Source organism: Leuciscus leuciscus, assembly GCF_965113295.1.
Source record: "Leuciscus leuciscus genome assembly, chromosome: 21".
In the NCBI taxonomy this organism is placed as follows: Eukaryota; Metazoa; Chordata; class Actinopteri; order Cypriniformes; family Leuciscidae; genus Leuciscus; species Leuciscus leuciscus.
This window is the reverse complement of record NC_138745.1, coordinates 1,435,284-1,450,771: the sequence shown is the minus strand read 5'-3', so window position 1 is coordinate 1,450,771 and position 15,488 is coordinate 1,435,284. Positions and strand designations below refer to the sequence as shown.

Here is a 15,488-nt window from a genome sequence, read left to right as displayed (position 1 = left end):
AACAAACAAAAAACAGCCTTAAATTACAACTCTTACAATAATTGTTCATATAAAGAGGACAGCTCTAGGGTGAAACAAATTACCTGTAAACATTATGACAAGTAAAGAGAATACTTGATACGAAATAATGTGCAGGATACCAAATAAATCAAAGTATGACATCACATTTACAAGCCATTTCTAACAATAGGTTAAGTGGTAGTAATTTATAGTAAAGCTCTGGAGTAGAATAGACCATTATAGCTGCAATGCTGACCATGTGGCACAAGGACTTACAAGCATTATTTGAAAAAAGAAAAAAAAGAAAGTAATTTCCACAGTTAGTGAGTATAGTGTGACACTTCTGACTTCTTTAGGGGTCTTGATGTTACTGACTGCAAGATAAAGAAAGGATTCCAGTTGTCAGTGATTCTGGGGTGTCAGTAGTCAGCCTAAGTGGTCGGCTGTGGGTCCCTCTCAGCTGTGCGGTGCCTTTTTCTGCCTTCACGGTCAGATGCTCCTTTCAGGTAACGCGAAACGTTAACCTAGACCGCTTCATCAGTGGCATCCTGGGTTGCCAGGTTCTTCCGGATGGCTAATTTAGAAAATACAGATCTGTCATTTCATTTGAATTGCATGAAGCCATACACATCTACTTAAATATAATTAAAAAAATATCCAACTTACTTTTAACAATGGTCTAAAGGAACATGTCTCTAAAACATGCTTTATCCCCCACACCGAGCTGAAAATCCAAAAAAGTGTTACAAATTACATTTCTCTGAAGCTTCTCATAAATAAATAAAAAATGTGAAAGGCTAAGGATTCAGACTGTAATATATGCAGTACACAATCTTAAACTTTACTTTTTAGATTACTCTATGGCGTTATAATCAGCAAACTTACAAATTGTTCCTGGAGCTTTTTATCCTGCTTCAAACTGTTGTCAAGACACGGCAAATCTTCCTGGGTGTGTAGGGGGAGTAACAGATCCCCTGACAGGGATAACTCCAACAGACACAACATCACCCATATGCTGCCAGGGTAAATTTGCTGCCGGGGGTGTAAAGCTTAGTACTTGATGAGCTGGGGGAGCAAACATAACAGCTTTCATTTCAATGCAGAGTATTGCTAGCCTGGTAATACCAAACTCTGCTACTTCGCTTTGCTTCGTAGACAGAGTCTGGCATGGCATAATTGAAAAGTGTTTTCTTTGTCTGAAGTTTAAAATCATTGGTTACCCGTAAGCCAATCACATAACGTTTGGTTATGGCGTGTGTAATGCGCATGCTCAGCCGCATCTAACTTCCACTGTAAACACATGTATGATGCGAAAACAAAACCATCGAGCGAAATACCGGCGTGAACATGGCTGTGAACGACTTTTGCAGATTATGTGAAGTAAGTCTACGCATCCACAGTACAATCAGCGTCTACGTCACGGCTCTCAGCCCGCCCTCTGTTCGTTGATTGGCCGGCTGTTTTCAGGCCGGAGGAAAACGGAAAGCTCTGACGCTGTCTCAGACTGAGTACAGAAGCGAAATGAAATTGAGCGGAAGTACGAAGTCTGACGTAGTCAGGCTAGAGTATTGCATATTCAGTAATGAAACAATAATTGAACTTTGCAAAGCTAATGGAATGTACAACACACCTCAACACCTTTCATCCAGAAACTGCTGCAGCGAATCCCATCAAGTGTCCTAGTGAAAAACAGATTATGATTAAAGGATTCATCATCTTAAAGTCAGCATGAAATCAAATTTTACAATTTGTATTTTTATATGTAATATTGTAGTGTTTATGTAAATGATTCGTCTCTGCACTTCATTTTTTTTTTTTTTTCATGTACCCTTATAATCTTTAATCAAATACGTTACCCTTGCCTCCCCCTCGAAACGACTTCTCTTCCGGTCATGTGCAATGGCGTGAGGGCGTAGCAACTCCCCTCAAACCATTAGTCTGCTATGAGCAGAGATGGAGAGGAGGAGCGCTAGAGTAAAACCCTGCTCCTCTATTCAATATTCCCTTTCACTTGGAAATACGTCACAACACTGGAGAAAAGTCGTTTGTAACTTCCAGTTCATGCCAACTTTAAATAGAAGCAATAGTTTCCAAGACAAAAAAACTTCACAAATAACATCACTTACTTGTACTCAAACTCTTGGCGGATTCTGGATTACTGGGGAGAAACCTGGTTCTAAGAAAGAGGAAACAGAAATTTGATGATAATAATAATAATAATGAATGAAAGATTCCGTTATCCACAATAAACAGACAAATAAATTACACAGATGAAATAAAGGAAAATCAAATGTACAAGTCAGACCCATTTACCTGCTCCCTTCATGAACTTAAAATGATGTTTCTCCCAGGTGCTGTGTGGAGGTGTGCAGCGGATGGCTAAATTGTTCCTTTGTCTTTTTTGCGGAGGTTAAATGGGGGCCAATGGCACATGCCCTTCGCTGAGCCACGCTTGCGGAACCACTGCAAATGGCAGATCCTCCTTGTTGATAAACTGAACAATGTGAAGCATCTAAAATAGAAGACACATTAGCATAAAGTATACTTTTTGATAAAAACATTTCAGGCAAAATCAACAGCATTAAAATGCTCACCCCTTCGAAAAAGCAGTAATTTTCACAAGTGGATCAACAGAAAACCATATTCAGACAAACAAAATCATATAAACAACCTACATCGTTATTTTTGTAAGAAAACACCAAAAGTTAAACTAAGTCTTTCTAGATGTAAAGTTTGGCTACCTACTGTAGCTAGATACATTTAACATGTAACGTTAGAACATGCTTGAACTCAGTGTGTAAAAAAGGTGAAACAGCATGTGGTAGCGAACACTGTAATCTAGACTAGCAGCATAATCATGTTTAGTTAGAAAACAACACAAGTTATACTGATCAGTCTTTCTTGTCGTGAAGATTTTGCTAACGTTACCATTCCCACGCAGGCGGCAGAATAATTGTCCGTAGTTCAGGAACTGTAACGTTAGTTAATTCGACTGACCAATACTATCTTAAACCACATGTACTCACACTTGTATAAACATACATAACAGTTAAACATACTTAGAAGAAGAAAAAAACTCAACGCCAGGAAGAAACCAAGTAACGTTAGCCTAGCTATGGCAGAAACATGGCGGAAACTTTGCAAACAAGGCTAACTTACTTTAGCTTGACTAGTTAGGCAAGAACAGATTTTAAGAAAAAGAACTAAAAACAATGTCAAAAATGAACATAGTAATATTGCGTTACACAAAAAGGAAAAATGTACTTACTTTAAAGATCGTATCTTCCCTCTCTCCAAATACTGAAACCGTGTGAAGAGACGAGACGAGTAAATCTGCTTCAGTTTTTTAGGTGCTGCCCCTCTCGACCGGTGGAGGTACTTCTCTGTTTGTGCTTTAACACTTTCTTAAACATTTGTACAGGTCGCAAAACTCGCAATTGCAGACTGCAAACAAAGTAATCCCTTATACATGTAAAAGGTAAAAAAAAAAAAAAATTGAGCTTGTAAAACAATGAAAGACATAACCACAATTTCCTGGAGTGACAGAGAGACAAAATATTTATAAATATTTCACTTTATCCTTCAGGTCAAAACAGGGATTTTCATGTTTCTCATAGACATTACCATGGTTGCAAATTATAAAAAAAATATAAAGCAAACCCAAGATTTTGGCCAAGTTGCAGATGTCTTTCACTGTTCACTGATTTCAAGCATTGGTGAAAAATCGAACTTCATCCATTTATTCTGCTAAATTGTTCATACCATGAATGAAATATTTATTTTAAAAACTAATCAGAATCAGAAAGATATTTATTGCCAAGTAAGTTTTACAAAAGGAATTCTGTTTGGTCTATTGGTGCATCTCAAATTGTGCATAAATCAAAGAAATGTAAAGAATTGTCACCTTAAGTGAATAAAATAATTCTATATATTTTACATATTATCGCTTCAGAGTTTCAAAGTAATTTAAATGTAATTTCCTAAACCTTATCATGGAATCAGAGTCAAATCTGTTATAACCCCTAATGGCTTTGGAGCAACAACAAAAATGTATATAATTCACATAATAATTATAATCGCTTTAAATGTGAAAAGTAGTTAAGATGCTGTCAGTTTCACTCATGGCTGGTCGATTTCAAAGCGGCTTGCCGCCAGCCGGCCGCGGTTCATTTAGACGGCGGCAACCGCCAGAGAGAATGAAGTCGGCGGCCCGGCGGCTGTTCGCCGGCGGCATCTCGCAAAATTTGGGAGTGACGTATTCGGCGGCAAACGTTTCATCGCCGCCAGCGGGCCGCACCTATAGCCGACAGCTTGGGGCCGGCGGCAAAAAGAAGCCGTGCCGATATTTTTTGCTATCTGGGTTTATGTAAGTGAGGAGAGCGGAATAAAGTAAACTGAGACATATTATACCCAAATATTCTTCATACAGTGTAAAATGAATACAGATTTTGGACCAGAAATGATTGGGACACTTTGAGCTGATCATGTTTTGCTGAAGTGTTTTGTCTTTAATTGCTAATGCTCTTTTTACACACAGACTGAACAAAATGAAGCATTGCTTGGTGATTGGTTGAGCTAAACTGGTATTATCTAATTGTGTAGTTAAATTTAACAGCTGACAGATATTCAACATAATTCATGTGTGAGACAGTCTAACAGAAGGACGGACAAAACCAGTCAAATATCAACTGAGTTCTGCTCATATTTTATTACCATTTTCTAAACTATAGTGAATAAACTGTGATAATGTGAGAGATGTTGAAGATGTCTGAGTACATTTTGGGTACAGTATGTCCAGTCCAAGCAGAATGTTTGAAACACAAAAACACGTGTGTGTGTGTGTGTTTGTAGATGCGAGTGAAGAGTGTGAGAATGGAGAGGAAGATGAAGATGAAGATGTGTTTGTGCTGGAGCTGCAGAGATCAGCGTGTGGTTTGGGTCTGATGTTGGTCGACGGACAGGTGAGTGGATCCCTGGGAAATCAGAAATCTTTATTGTGTTAATAATCTCGAATCAGAATAAGTTTCAGCATCTCTTCTCTTCTCTGATGATGTGGGCGGGGCAACCTGTCACTCACATGAGATCAGCCAATAGCAAACCACAACCATCCAATCAATTCCCCACAGACACAATCAAGCCCCGCCCACATTTGTTCTTGTTCCAGAACAGAGGAGAAACGATTAATGCCATTACACACGTCATCAGAGAAGAGGAGAGATGAAGAGGGAAGGGAAGTTATTCTGATTCAAGATTAAGAGATCAATTTAAAACAATAATGATAAATTATTATAATAAACACTGCAATATAAAAAAAATTGTCCATTTTGATTTCATGCCAACTTTAAGTCATTTTGTTCAATTTTGTTTTAATCTGCAAATACAGTACATTTGAATGGTATTCATTTAGGGACTTTTCTCATCATATATTGAAATATGAAGTTAATTGTGATTAATTACAATAATTAGTTGGAATATCATGCAGTTACTTCAATTACAGCAAATCCTTTCTATAACAAACAACATATTATTAATGTAATATTATAGTTTCCTTACAGCTCAATAGCATCACCATGTGGTTAAAGATGGAATATTCTTAGTTCTCTGATTATTTACACACTGCACACACAAAGACTTGTTTTCCAGCACAAACATCTCAACATTCATAAATCAAGATACATTTACTGGAGAAGCAGAATGACTGAAGATATTAAGTCTGGTTTTATGAAAAATGTGTCATAATGAAGTGAGTTTGTGCTTAAAACAAGAACAAATATCTGCTAATGGAGTCAGAAAAATAATCATAATTCAAAGGGACTCCATTAGATGATATTTGTTCTTGTTTTAAGCACAAACTCACTTCAAAACAAGATAAAAATACTGAGCAAATTTTTGGTAAAAGGTGTAGATAAAGGATAAAGTTTGGAATAAAGCTGTTGATGTGTTTTCATACAGAATCATATGAATAAAACACATAATAAAACATTTTAAAAGATAATTGCGACTTTTTATCTCACAATTGCGACAATTGCACAATTCTGACTTTATTTCTCGTTATTGTGACTTTATATCATGCAATTCTGACTTTATAACTCCCAATTTTGTGTTATAAAGTAGGAATTGTAACATGCAATTCTGAGAAAAAAGTCAGAATTTCAAGTTTATTTCTCACAATTCTGACTATATCTCACAATTCTGACTTTAAAACTCGCAATTGCTACTTTATATCATGCAATTGAGAGAAAAAAGTCAGAATTGTGTCAGAATTGTGAGATAAAAAGTTGCAATTACCATTTTTATTTTTCATTCTGTGGTGGAAACAAGCTTCCATTGAATCACGAACACTGTGGAGTCACAATCATTTGTTTTTCGCAGGAAACACCGTTTCCCGTCAGTGGGATTTACATCCGATCAGTTCTTCCCGATTCTCCGGCTGCTTTATCCCGGAGACTGAGAGAAGGCGATCGGATACTCGCAGTGAACGGACTGAGTCTGGTGGGACTCGACTATCAGACGTGAGCAGGATTACAGCCCATCTGAGCGCATTATGAGAATATTAATATGTTATTATGTTATTAAATAACAGATTCTGTAACATTTCTTCTTCTTCTTCCTCTTCTAGTTCCCTGGAACTCATTCAGATGTCAGGAGACAAACCTCGGCTACTGGTTGCCAGATCTCACAGCGCTACATAAGAAACAAGGACAAAACTTTCAGCGTAACCCTAAATAGAGGATCTATTTTTGCCCTTTTGTTTTTTCTACTCTACTAGAACAGGTTTTCCTGCTTGAATGTTGATTATTTTCCACATATTCTCCATTGTTGCGGCTCCTCTCTTCCCAGTCTGTCAGTAACGCTCTGTTTACTTCCTGTCTCTATGAAGCCCCTCCTCCTGAAAAGCACACTGTGCTCTGATTGGTCGGCTGGAGCAGTGTGTTGTGATTGGTCGAGCGCTTCGAGTGTGTTTGGGAAATGTCCCGCCCCTTAACCACCAGTTTAACACACTACTAACTAACTCAACCAGGCCCCGCCCCTTTATTCTGCGCATTAATTATTATAATGAGGAATATTGTGACGTGTTCGTTCCCGGAAGAAACTCAAGACTACAATGGAGGCGTTTCAGGAGTTCAGAAACACTGATATAGAGAAGAACTCTCACTGGACTTTGTGAACAAAAACAAGCAAAACAAAATGGCATTTTTAAAACATCTGGTTTTATATGTACAGGTCCCTTTTTATTATAATCTTAATTGTCTTTGCATTGTCTAATCTTTGCATTTTAATTGAATTTTGTTATCAAAAAATATGGGAATGATTAGAATAATGAATGTATATGTCATGTGCCTTCAGAACTGACTGCATCTTAATTTATTGCATGATGTATGAAACGAATGGTTGGCTGCTTAGTTTTAGTTTGAGTAACTAAAATGCAATATTATGTCTCTCGTGCCAAATTTATACGGCTCTTTATTACTGGCATTAAAAGTCCATATATAAAACATAAAACATGCATTTTTAGCCTTTTTTAACAGCAGAGACAAACAAGTCTATATGCTCACAAAAGACACTGGACCACCTGAGTTACTTAATAAATTATAGTATCTAGAAGACTTTGTGCTTCACTGCAACAAATACAGTCAAACCAACATGTATTCAGACATCTTCAACATCTCTCACATTATCACAGTTTATTTGCTATAGTTTAGAAAATGGTAAAATATGAGCAGAACTTATTTGACTGGTTTTGTCCGTCCTTCTGTTAGACTGTCTCACACATGAATTATGTTGAATATCTGTCAGCTGTTAAATTTAACTACACAATTAGATAATACCAGTTTAGCTCAACCAATCACCAAGCAATGCTTCATTTTGTTCAGTCTGTGTGTAAAAAGAGCATTAGCAATTAAAGACAAAACACTTCAGCAAAACATGATCAGCTCAAAGTGTCGGAATCATTTCTGGTCCCAAATTTGAATATATTTTACACTGTATGAAGAGTTATTGGGTATCAGTTTACTTTATTTAGCTCTCCTCACTTACATAAATGAACTATAGTGTCCTGCACACACTAGTGAAACACTATCAGAAATTACATCTGGTGTGTGAATAATGTTCGGTTTTACTGAAGAATTGCTATGAGTAAGAAAACAACTGTTTGCACACTAGCAGGGAATCAGGAGCATGTTGAACTTACGCACTTATTGCGAAAGAGATGTGTTGATTATTACACGAAGGTCACGCGGGATGTGTGAGTTCTCGCGGTCTTACAGGATCTACATCAGCTCTCAGCTGGAACTTGAGGTTTATTATTGTTCGTTTGCTTCAGAAAATGACGGAGGCAGAACTGTACTCGGATTGTAAAGGTGTGTACGTGCCGACGCATTTACACCCTCCTGAAAGCCTGAAATACTATGAGGAGTTCACTTTCCGTCCAGATGACATTCTGATCGTCACTTATCCCAAATCTGGTGAGTTTGCAGAGTTTTACCTTTTTATTCTTCTTTTTTTTTCTTTTTCTTTTTTTTGTATTAACATAATATACTGCACACTTACAGATAATCGCAATTGTATTCATGTTGCATTCATAATAGCATTAAAGAAACAACAAAAGAGGGGGAAAAACTACATATGATCATTTACAAGAAATTACCAAGAGAAATTATGGAGTTTTATCATTCTATGGTGCAGATTACTGTAAAAGTGTCACGGATGTCAAATAAAAGTACCCCCTGTCAATAATTGTATCCCTTAAACTTCATCTTTGATCACCAAACTGACATATTTAAACCTTAAAATATCTTGAATGTAACTTGACACCCTTGCCTCATTTAGTATGCGCGGTTCTATGAATATGCAAATGAGCCCCGCCTCCACTCACTCACTCACTCAGCTCAGAGATCCACTGGTTGTCGATCACACGTTGATCTGATTGGTTACAAGGTAGTTTGTGATGTCAGAAACACCAGCGATTTCAAAGCATGTTTTTGAGACTGTCTTTGGTTCACTGCAGTTTTAAAAAGCAGGAGGAAATACTCAGCAATGCTGTCGACTTATGAACTTACACATGCTTTGTCTTAAAGCAGATTAAAACATAGACACATAAACAACATTAAAAGCTGGATTTTCACCACAGGAGGACTTTAAATACATGACATACAAGTTTGAATGTAAAATTACATTAAGGTATATTTCAGTTTATCATAAATGTTGTTTTGCAGTATTTTTTAACTATATGGGCCCTATCTTGCACCCAGCGCAATTGACTTTGTACACCGTGTATACCATGTGTGTATACCATGTGTCAGTGTGTTTGAGTAAACTCAGAATCATGTCACTGACCCGTGGGGGAATGTATCATTCCTATTTTGCACCCGCGCAAAGCACGCTTTTCCCTCCACAGACGCACGTCGCTAAACTAGGAAATACACTTGCGCTCCCGGGGGCGGTTCAGCGCAAAGAGGAGGCGTGTTCCGGCGCAAATGTTCCTTCATGCTATTTTGCAGGTTTAGAAAACAATTGCGCCACAAACCAGGAAAAAATAGTTTAAAGTCAGTGGCGCGTTGCGCATGTTATTCATATGCTATTTTAAGGGTGCATGCTTGGCCATAATCAATGTAGCGTGTGCACAACGCGCACTTTGATTCTCTCATCTACACAGAAGCAGCAGTTTTCATTTTTGCAAATCATACATTATTACGATAGATAGATAGATAGATAGATAGATAGATAGATACTGTAGATAGATAGATAGACTATTTATTATAAAAGCATACATCTAGCTTACACATTTACCCAAATTATCATACGCCTGTTTAACCGAAGTCAATTTGGGTGGGTTTCTCCATTTCAATGTAACTTCTCTCTTTTACGGCCGTGACGAGAGCGTTGCTCTCCTTGGCTGTGAACCGCTCCTGGCGTGCGTCTGGCAAATCCGCCGTTACAATAGCAATCCGCTATGGAAAAAGCACGTCTGCTCTTAAAGGGAATGTGAGATGACGCTCTGATTGGTTTATTTCACGTTACGCCCAAACCACACCTATGAATAATGAAGCTACTTCAGACCAACACATGTTAGATTTGCGCCTGGCGCAAGAGGCATTTATCCCGCCGGGAAAATAGCAACAGCGCCCGAGACCCGCCCACAAAGTTACTTGCGTTTTGCGCTTGACACTTGCGTTTCAGATCGTTAAAATAGGGCCCTATATTTCAAAGACTTAAGTCCTACTAAGTATATTCTTCTGAAGCGTGCCATTCCTATACTTCTTTTCACAAGTATTTGCTTGCAGAAAAATTTGTTATACTTGCAAGCTAAATTTTCATTTTTATCAAGTGGGACAATGTCATATAAGAATCAATGATGAATAAACACAAGAAAACATCTAGTTTTAAATGCATGTGTGAAATGTAGGCTACTCATTGTTGGTTGCAAGTGATTTTGAAAGCTGTGTATACCATGTGTCAGTGTGTTTGAGTAAACTCAGAATCATGTCACTGACCCGTGGTTTGCTGAATGTTCTCAGGCACCACATGGATGCAGGAGGTCGTGCCCTTGATAGTGAGCGAGGGCGATCTGACGCCGGTGCTGACGGTGCCGAACTGGGACCGAGTGCCGTGGCTGGAGGAACACCGGGCGATGCTGCTCAGTTTAGACCAGAGACCGTCTCCTCGCATCTTTGCTACTCACTTCCATCACGCAATGATGAACGAGTCTTACTTCAAAATAAAGCCCAGGGTAACAACAACAACAACAACAACGTTCAGATGCACTTCATAAATCATAAATCATGTGCATCATCTTCTGCATGCTTTGCTCTGGGCTTCAGGTTCTGAATGTCATGCGTAACCCGAAAGACGTGTTCACGTCCTCATATCACTACTATGGAATGGCCTCATACCTGGTGAACCCGGGAACTCAAGACGAGTTCATGGAGAAGTTCCTCGACGGAGACAGTAGGATCTCCGTTCTCGTTATCATCCACAGCCTCCATATTTCTGACTATGAATATCTTAAACTGTAAAAACTGGTCTAGATTTGATGTTCTGTTCCGTCCTCATGTAATTTGACTGGATAGATTATAATGGCAACTTAATATGTCCTAATATTGTACATTTGCAGTCTTTCTTTATTCCTCTTTGTGCTGTAATACAAGTGTGATTTCTTTTCTCCACAGTCATGTTTGGTTCCTGGTTTGATCATGTGAAAGGTTGGCTTAATGCTGAAGAGCAAGAGTCCATAATGTACATTTTCTATGAGGAGATGATCGCTGTAAGTATCTTTTTCATGTCACGGGTTGGTTTAAAGCAGGAGAACACAGGCAACGATCTAAATGCAGGCGTCTTTTATTAAAGTCCCCCTCTAGTCAATCATTTTACCCCTTAAAACTCATATTTGATCACCAAAATGACATATTGAAACGTTTTTTCCTTGAAAAAAAATGAAATTGCCTTTATATATCAATATCTTGAATGTAACTCAACACCTTTGCCTCATTTAGTATGTGCGGTTCTATGAATATGCAAATGAGCCCCGCCTCCACTCACTCACTCAGCTCAGAGATCCACTGGTTGACGATCACACGTTGATCTGATTGGTTTACAAGGTAGTTTGTGACGTCAGAAACACCAGCGATTTCAAAGCGTGTGTTTGAGACTGTCTTTGGTTCACTGCAGTTTTAAGGAGGAAATACTCAGCAATGGTGTCGACTTATGAATTTACACATGCTTTGTCTTAAAGCAGATTAAAAACACCACATAGACACATAAACTACATTAAAAACTTTAAGCAAAAACAAAACACTCTGGAACAGGAGGAACTCAAGAACAACGCAAACCGACTCTGAACTAAACAGTGGGGTATAAATGCACAGGATAGCAAGAAACAGGTGAACAATGTACTCAGTAACCATAGCAACCAAACAGAAGCTGATCAGAAACCGACGCTGCGTCTGAAATCAAATACTTTGCTACTATATAGCACATGAAACACCGAAGAAAGTAAAGTGTCTATCGTATGCACACTTCAGAATCTCGCCGGAAGAAGTCGGTCATCCGGGCGCTTTTTGCTTCTCTGTGAATTCGGACAGACTTCTTTTGTCACATACTGTTTTCCACTTACTATATTGTAGGGAAGTATGCGATGTCGGATGCAGCCTAAAGGAAAAAGAAATACATTTTGACTTAAAAGTCCTCAGAGCAGAAGATAAACGAGGCACTTCACTCAGCAGGAGTGGATATGCAGGTTGAGTTTATTGGTTTATTTTTATTACACCCGTCAGAGTTCATGGGTCTCTGTAATCGTGAGATAACAGTCGGGTCAAGCTGGTTTGGGCGAGTTACTCCAGAGCGAGACTTGAGATCGGAACACCTTTAATCTTATTATTTATTATTCCCAGGTTAGGTGAAGTAAGTGAAATCTGGGTCCAGAAAAGTCTAATTCTTTTCATATAAATGTAAAGAAGGCAAATAAAACAGATTTCCGTCAAAGGTGTTCACAATTGTAGGAAGGGTATAGGAATCAGTTTTTGAAGCCAGAATAAACTCATCCGTGGTTTATAGGCCACTCAGTTTATTAGGTTATCAGCAGTCGTAATATTGCCAAGTTGTTCAAGGTCTTTTTCAAGGTCTCTCTGGCGTAATCTCTGCTTTCTCATGTCCTTGAACCTCATTGAACTTGGTCGAAATATCCAAAGTAGGTTAAGGTTAAGGTTCTTCACATGTCCGTTTTTCCCGAGTACTAAGAGTATAGAACAAACAAACAAGGAGGCAGCTTTATTGCTTATTATTCACATTTGGAGTGGATTTTCATTGTTTTTGGTTCAGTAAAACACTGATATCATTGTGAAAATGCATCATGATTTCCAACATGTGATCATTCAAATCTTCGGTCAGGATTTGAAAGGATCCGTGGAGAAAATCGCACAGTTTCTTGGGAAATCTCTGAGTCCGGACGTGACGGAGAAGATCGCCGACCAGTGTGTTTTCAAGAACATGAAGCAAAACAAAATGTCCAACCTTTCTCTGGTTCCAGAGGAATTCATGAACCAGAAGAAATCAGAATTCCTGAGGAAAGGTAACAGATCAATCTTCTTAAAGGGATACTCCACTTTTTTTGGAAATAGGCTCAATTTACAATTCCCCCAGAGTTAAACAGTTGAGTCTTACCGTTTTCGAATCCATTCAGCCGATCTCCGGGTCTGGCGGTACCACTTTTAGCATAGCTTAGCATAGATCATTGAATCGGACAGGACCATTAGCATCTCTCTCAAAAAAATTACCAAAGAGTTTCGATATTTTTCCTATTTAAACTTGACTCTTATGTAGTTACATCGTGTACTAAGACCGACAGAAAATGTAAAGTTGTGATTTTCTAGGCTGATATGGCTAGGAACTATACTCTCATTCCTGCGTAATAATCAATAAACTTTGCTGCCGTACCATGAGTCCAGCAGGCGTAATGATATGACACAGCGCCTGAAAATAGGTCTAATAGGTTAGACAAACTTAGTCCCGGTCACGTTACCGAGCTGGGGACTATTTTAGACCCGGAGATCGGCTGAATGGATTCGAAAACGGTAAAGCTCAACTGTTGAACTCTGGGGGAGTTGTAAAATGAGCCTATTTCCAAAAAATGTGGAGTATCCCGTGACAATACACTCACCCTTTCATGCTTCAAAAGTTGCAAATGCACCAAAAATAGTGTTATAAAAGTGTGTGAAGTACTTTCTGGGTGAATTATCCAAAGCGTTTCACTTGAATATCATTTGACTGTAAGAGTTACTGTAATCTTTGTCTTGTTTTATTCATCAGGAATCGCAGGCGACTGGAAGAATCATTTCAACGAGGCTCAAGAGCAGCGATTTGATGCTGTATACAAAGACAAAATGAAAGATGTGAAATTCAAATTTCCATGGGACTGAAAAAAATGCATCTGTTTAATCTTTCCTGCTTTTAATAACAACAGACAGGCCTTTAACAGACATTTTTATATCATTGTTTTTTTTTTTAAATAAAAGACAATTAAAAATGAACAATAATTATTGTTATTTGTGTGACATTTCCATTTTATTTGAATTTTGTGATTAAAAATATGCTTTTTAATTTATTGCATAATGTATGAAATAAATGATTGGCTTGGTTTTATTTGGTTTATTTGTTAATCTCTCAATCTTCATTGTATTGCATTGCATTATTTGTTTTAAAGCTACAGAGCTTTGATCATAAACCTAGGAATTTAAATATCAACTTACTAAGACATATTATCTGTAGATATTGATTGTTATATGTATTTTATGTAAGTATCTGCTGTACTGTTATAAAGATCTCATTCATTTGCATTACAAGCATCAGAATTTCATCACTTTGTTTGTCCATCTAAATATCAGCATCTGCAGCATTTTTGCTCAGTTTGAGTCTCTGAATGAAATTGAGCTGTTTTTCCCCCCATATTCTCATAATATCTATATGACTATATGAGTGATAAATGCCTGATGCATCAAAATTTAAACCACATATGCATCAAAACATAAACTTATTTTGGGTATATAGGTGGAAATGATCTCAATATCCATATACTTTCCCTTAAATTTTTATTTCAGTGCACTTTTTACATCTCTGATTATAGTATTAGGTGTATAGAAGCTATTTGAGCTTTGATAAACTAATAAACAACTACAGTAAGGGAATAATTTTCAGGAAGTGTTAAGAGCATGAAGTCTTGCACAATAACAAACAATAATGACATGCATTTGCTTCCAAACTCTTGCAAAAAAGCCCTGGTTACCATGATTACATGACAGTCCAGTGACTCGACATCCAAAACAACATCTACTATGGCAAGCCGTTTAGACTTCTATTCATTTCCAGGGGCCGGTTTCACAAAGCTATGTTAGACCGGTCTATAGTGTTAGACAAGTCTAAAATGTGCTCATAGTCTAGTCTAATGCAAGTTAGACTGTTTCACAAAAATAAACACTGACTTAATTTAGACCAAAAAAATTAGACACCTTACCCCCAGGCTAACTTACCCCCAGGCTACCTTACCCCCAGACACCTTACCCCCAGGCTAACTTACCCCCAGACACCTTACCCCCAGGCTAACTTACCCCCAGACACCTTAACCCCAGGCTAACTTACCCCCAGACACCTTACCCCCAGGCTAACTTACCCCAAGACACCTTAACCCCAGGCTAACTTACCCCCAGACACCTTACCCCCAGACCCCTTACCCCCAGGCTAACTTACCCCCAGACCCCTTACCCCCAGGCTAACTTACCCCCAGACACCTTACCCCCAGGCTAACTTACCCCCAGACACCTTACCCCCAGACCCCTTACCCCCAGGCTAACTTACCCCCAGACACCTTACCCCCAGGCTACCTTACCCCCAGGCTACCTTACCCCCAGGCTACCTTACCCCCAGGCTACCTTACCCCCAGGCTACCTTACCCCCAGACCCCTTACCCCCAGGCTAACTTACCCCCAGACACCTTACCC

At 38.5% G+C, this 15,488-nt stretch overlaps 2 protein-coding genes and 1 long non-coding RNA gene across 6 annotated transcripts in view; 2 read left to right on the top strand and 1 right to left on the bottom strand.

Annotated features, from left to right (window-relative positions):
• Window positions 1-7,905, top strand: part of radil2b (Ras association and DIL domains 2b) — a 53,672-nt gene extending 45,767 nt beyond the window's left edge. For both annotated transcript variants that reach the window (XM_082152090.1, XM_082152091.1), the window contains exons 14-16: window positions 4,852-4,961; window positions 6,373-6,512; window positions 6,620-7,905. In XM_082152090.1, coding sequence (XP_082008216.1) covers window positions 4,852-4,961; window positions 6,373-6,512; window positions 6,620-6,692 — 323 coding nt within the window. In that variant the 3' untranslated portion in view covers window positions 6,693-7,905. The remainder of the gene's footprint in view (window positions 1-4,851; window positions 4,962-6,372; window positions 6,513-6,619) is intronic.
• Window positions 19-3,451, bottom strand: LOC309485381. Of its 3 annotated transcripts, XR_014201141.1 has the most exons (7): window positions 3,269-3,451; window positions 2,314-2,512; window positions 2,127-2,176; window positions 1,631-1,679; window positions 886-1,065; window positions 667-724; window positions 19-574 (listed from the first exon to the last, which is right to left on the bottom strand). It is a non-coding gene; the product is annotated as an uncharacterized lncRNA (long non-coding RNA). The 3 variants fall into 3 exon arrangements; XR_014201142.1 differs by lacking the exon at window positions 667-724 and having other exon boundaries at window positions 20-574; window positions 3,269-3,445; XR_014201143.1 differs by lacking the exons at window positions 667-724; window positions 3,269-3,451 and adding an exon at window positions 3,060-3,191 and having other exon boundaries at window positions 20-574.
• A 377-nt stretch (window positions 7,906-8,282) lies between the features above and the next one.
• LOC309485375 (sulfotransferase 2B1-like) lies at window positions 8,283-14,330 on the top strand. The gene is made up of 6 exons (XM_082152216.1): window positions 8,283-8,465; window positions 10,518-10,729; window positions 10,821-10,947; window positions 11,169-11,263; window positions 12,886-13,066; window positions 13,804-14,330. Exons 1-6 carry the CDS (start codon window positions 8,327-8,329, stop codon window positions 13,911-13,913), a joined length of 864 nt encoding a protein of 287 aa, XP_082008342.1. The 5' UTR covers window positions 8,283-8,326; the 3' UTR covers window positions 13,914-14,330.
• The last annotated feature ends 1,158 nt before the right edge of the window (window positions 14,331-15,488 follow it).

Bases quoted from the DNA above. Each gene is read 5' to 3' on its own strand.
- LOC309485375 (XM_082152216.1), top strand. From the start codon at position 8,327: ATGACGGAGGCAGAACTGTACTCGGATTGTAAAGGTGTGTACGTGCCG. The intron at 10,948-11,168 runs GTAGGATCTCCG...TTTTCTCCACAG, and splicing joins GAAGTTCCTCGACGGAGACA to TCATGTTTGGTTCCTGGTTT. The intron at 11,264-12,885 runs GTAAGTATCTTT...ATCTTCGGTCAG, and splicing joins TCTATGAGGAGATGATCGCT to GATTTGAAAGGATCCGTGGA.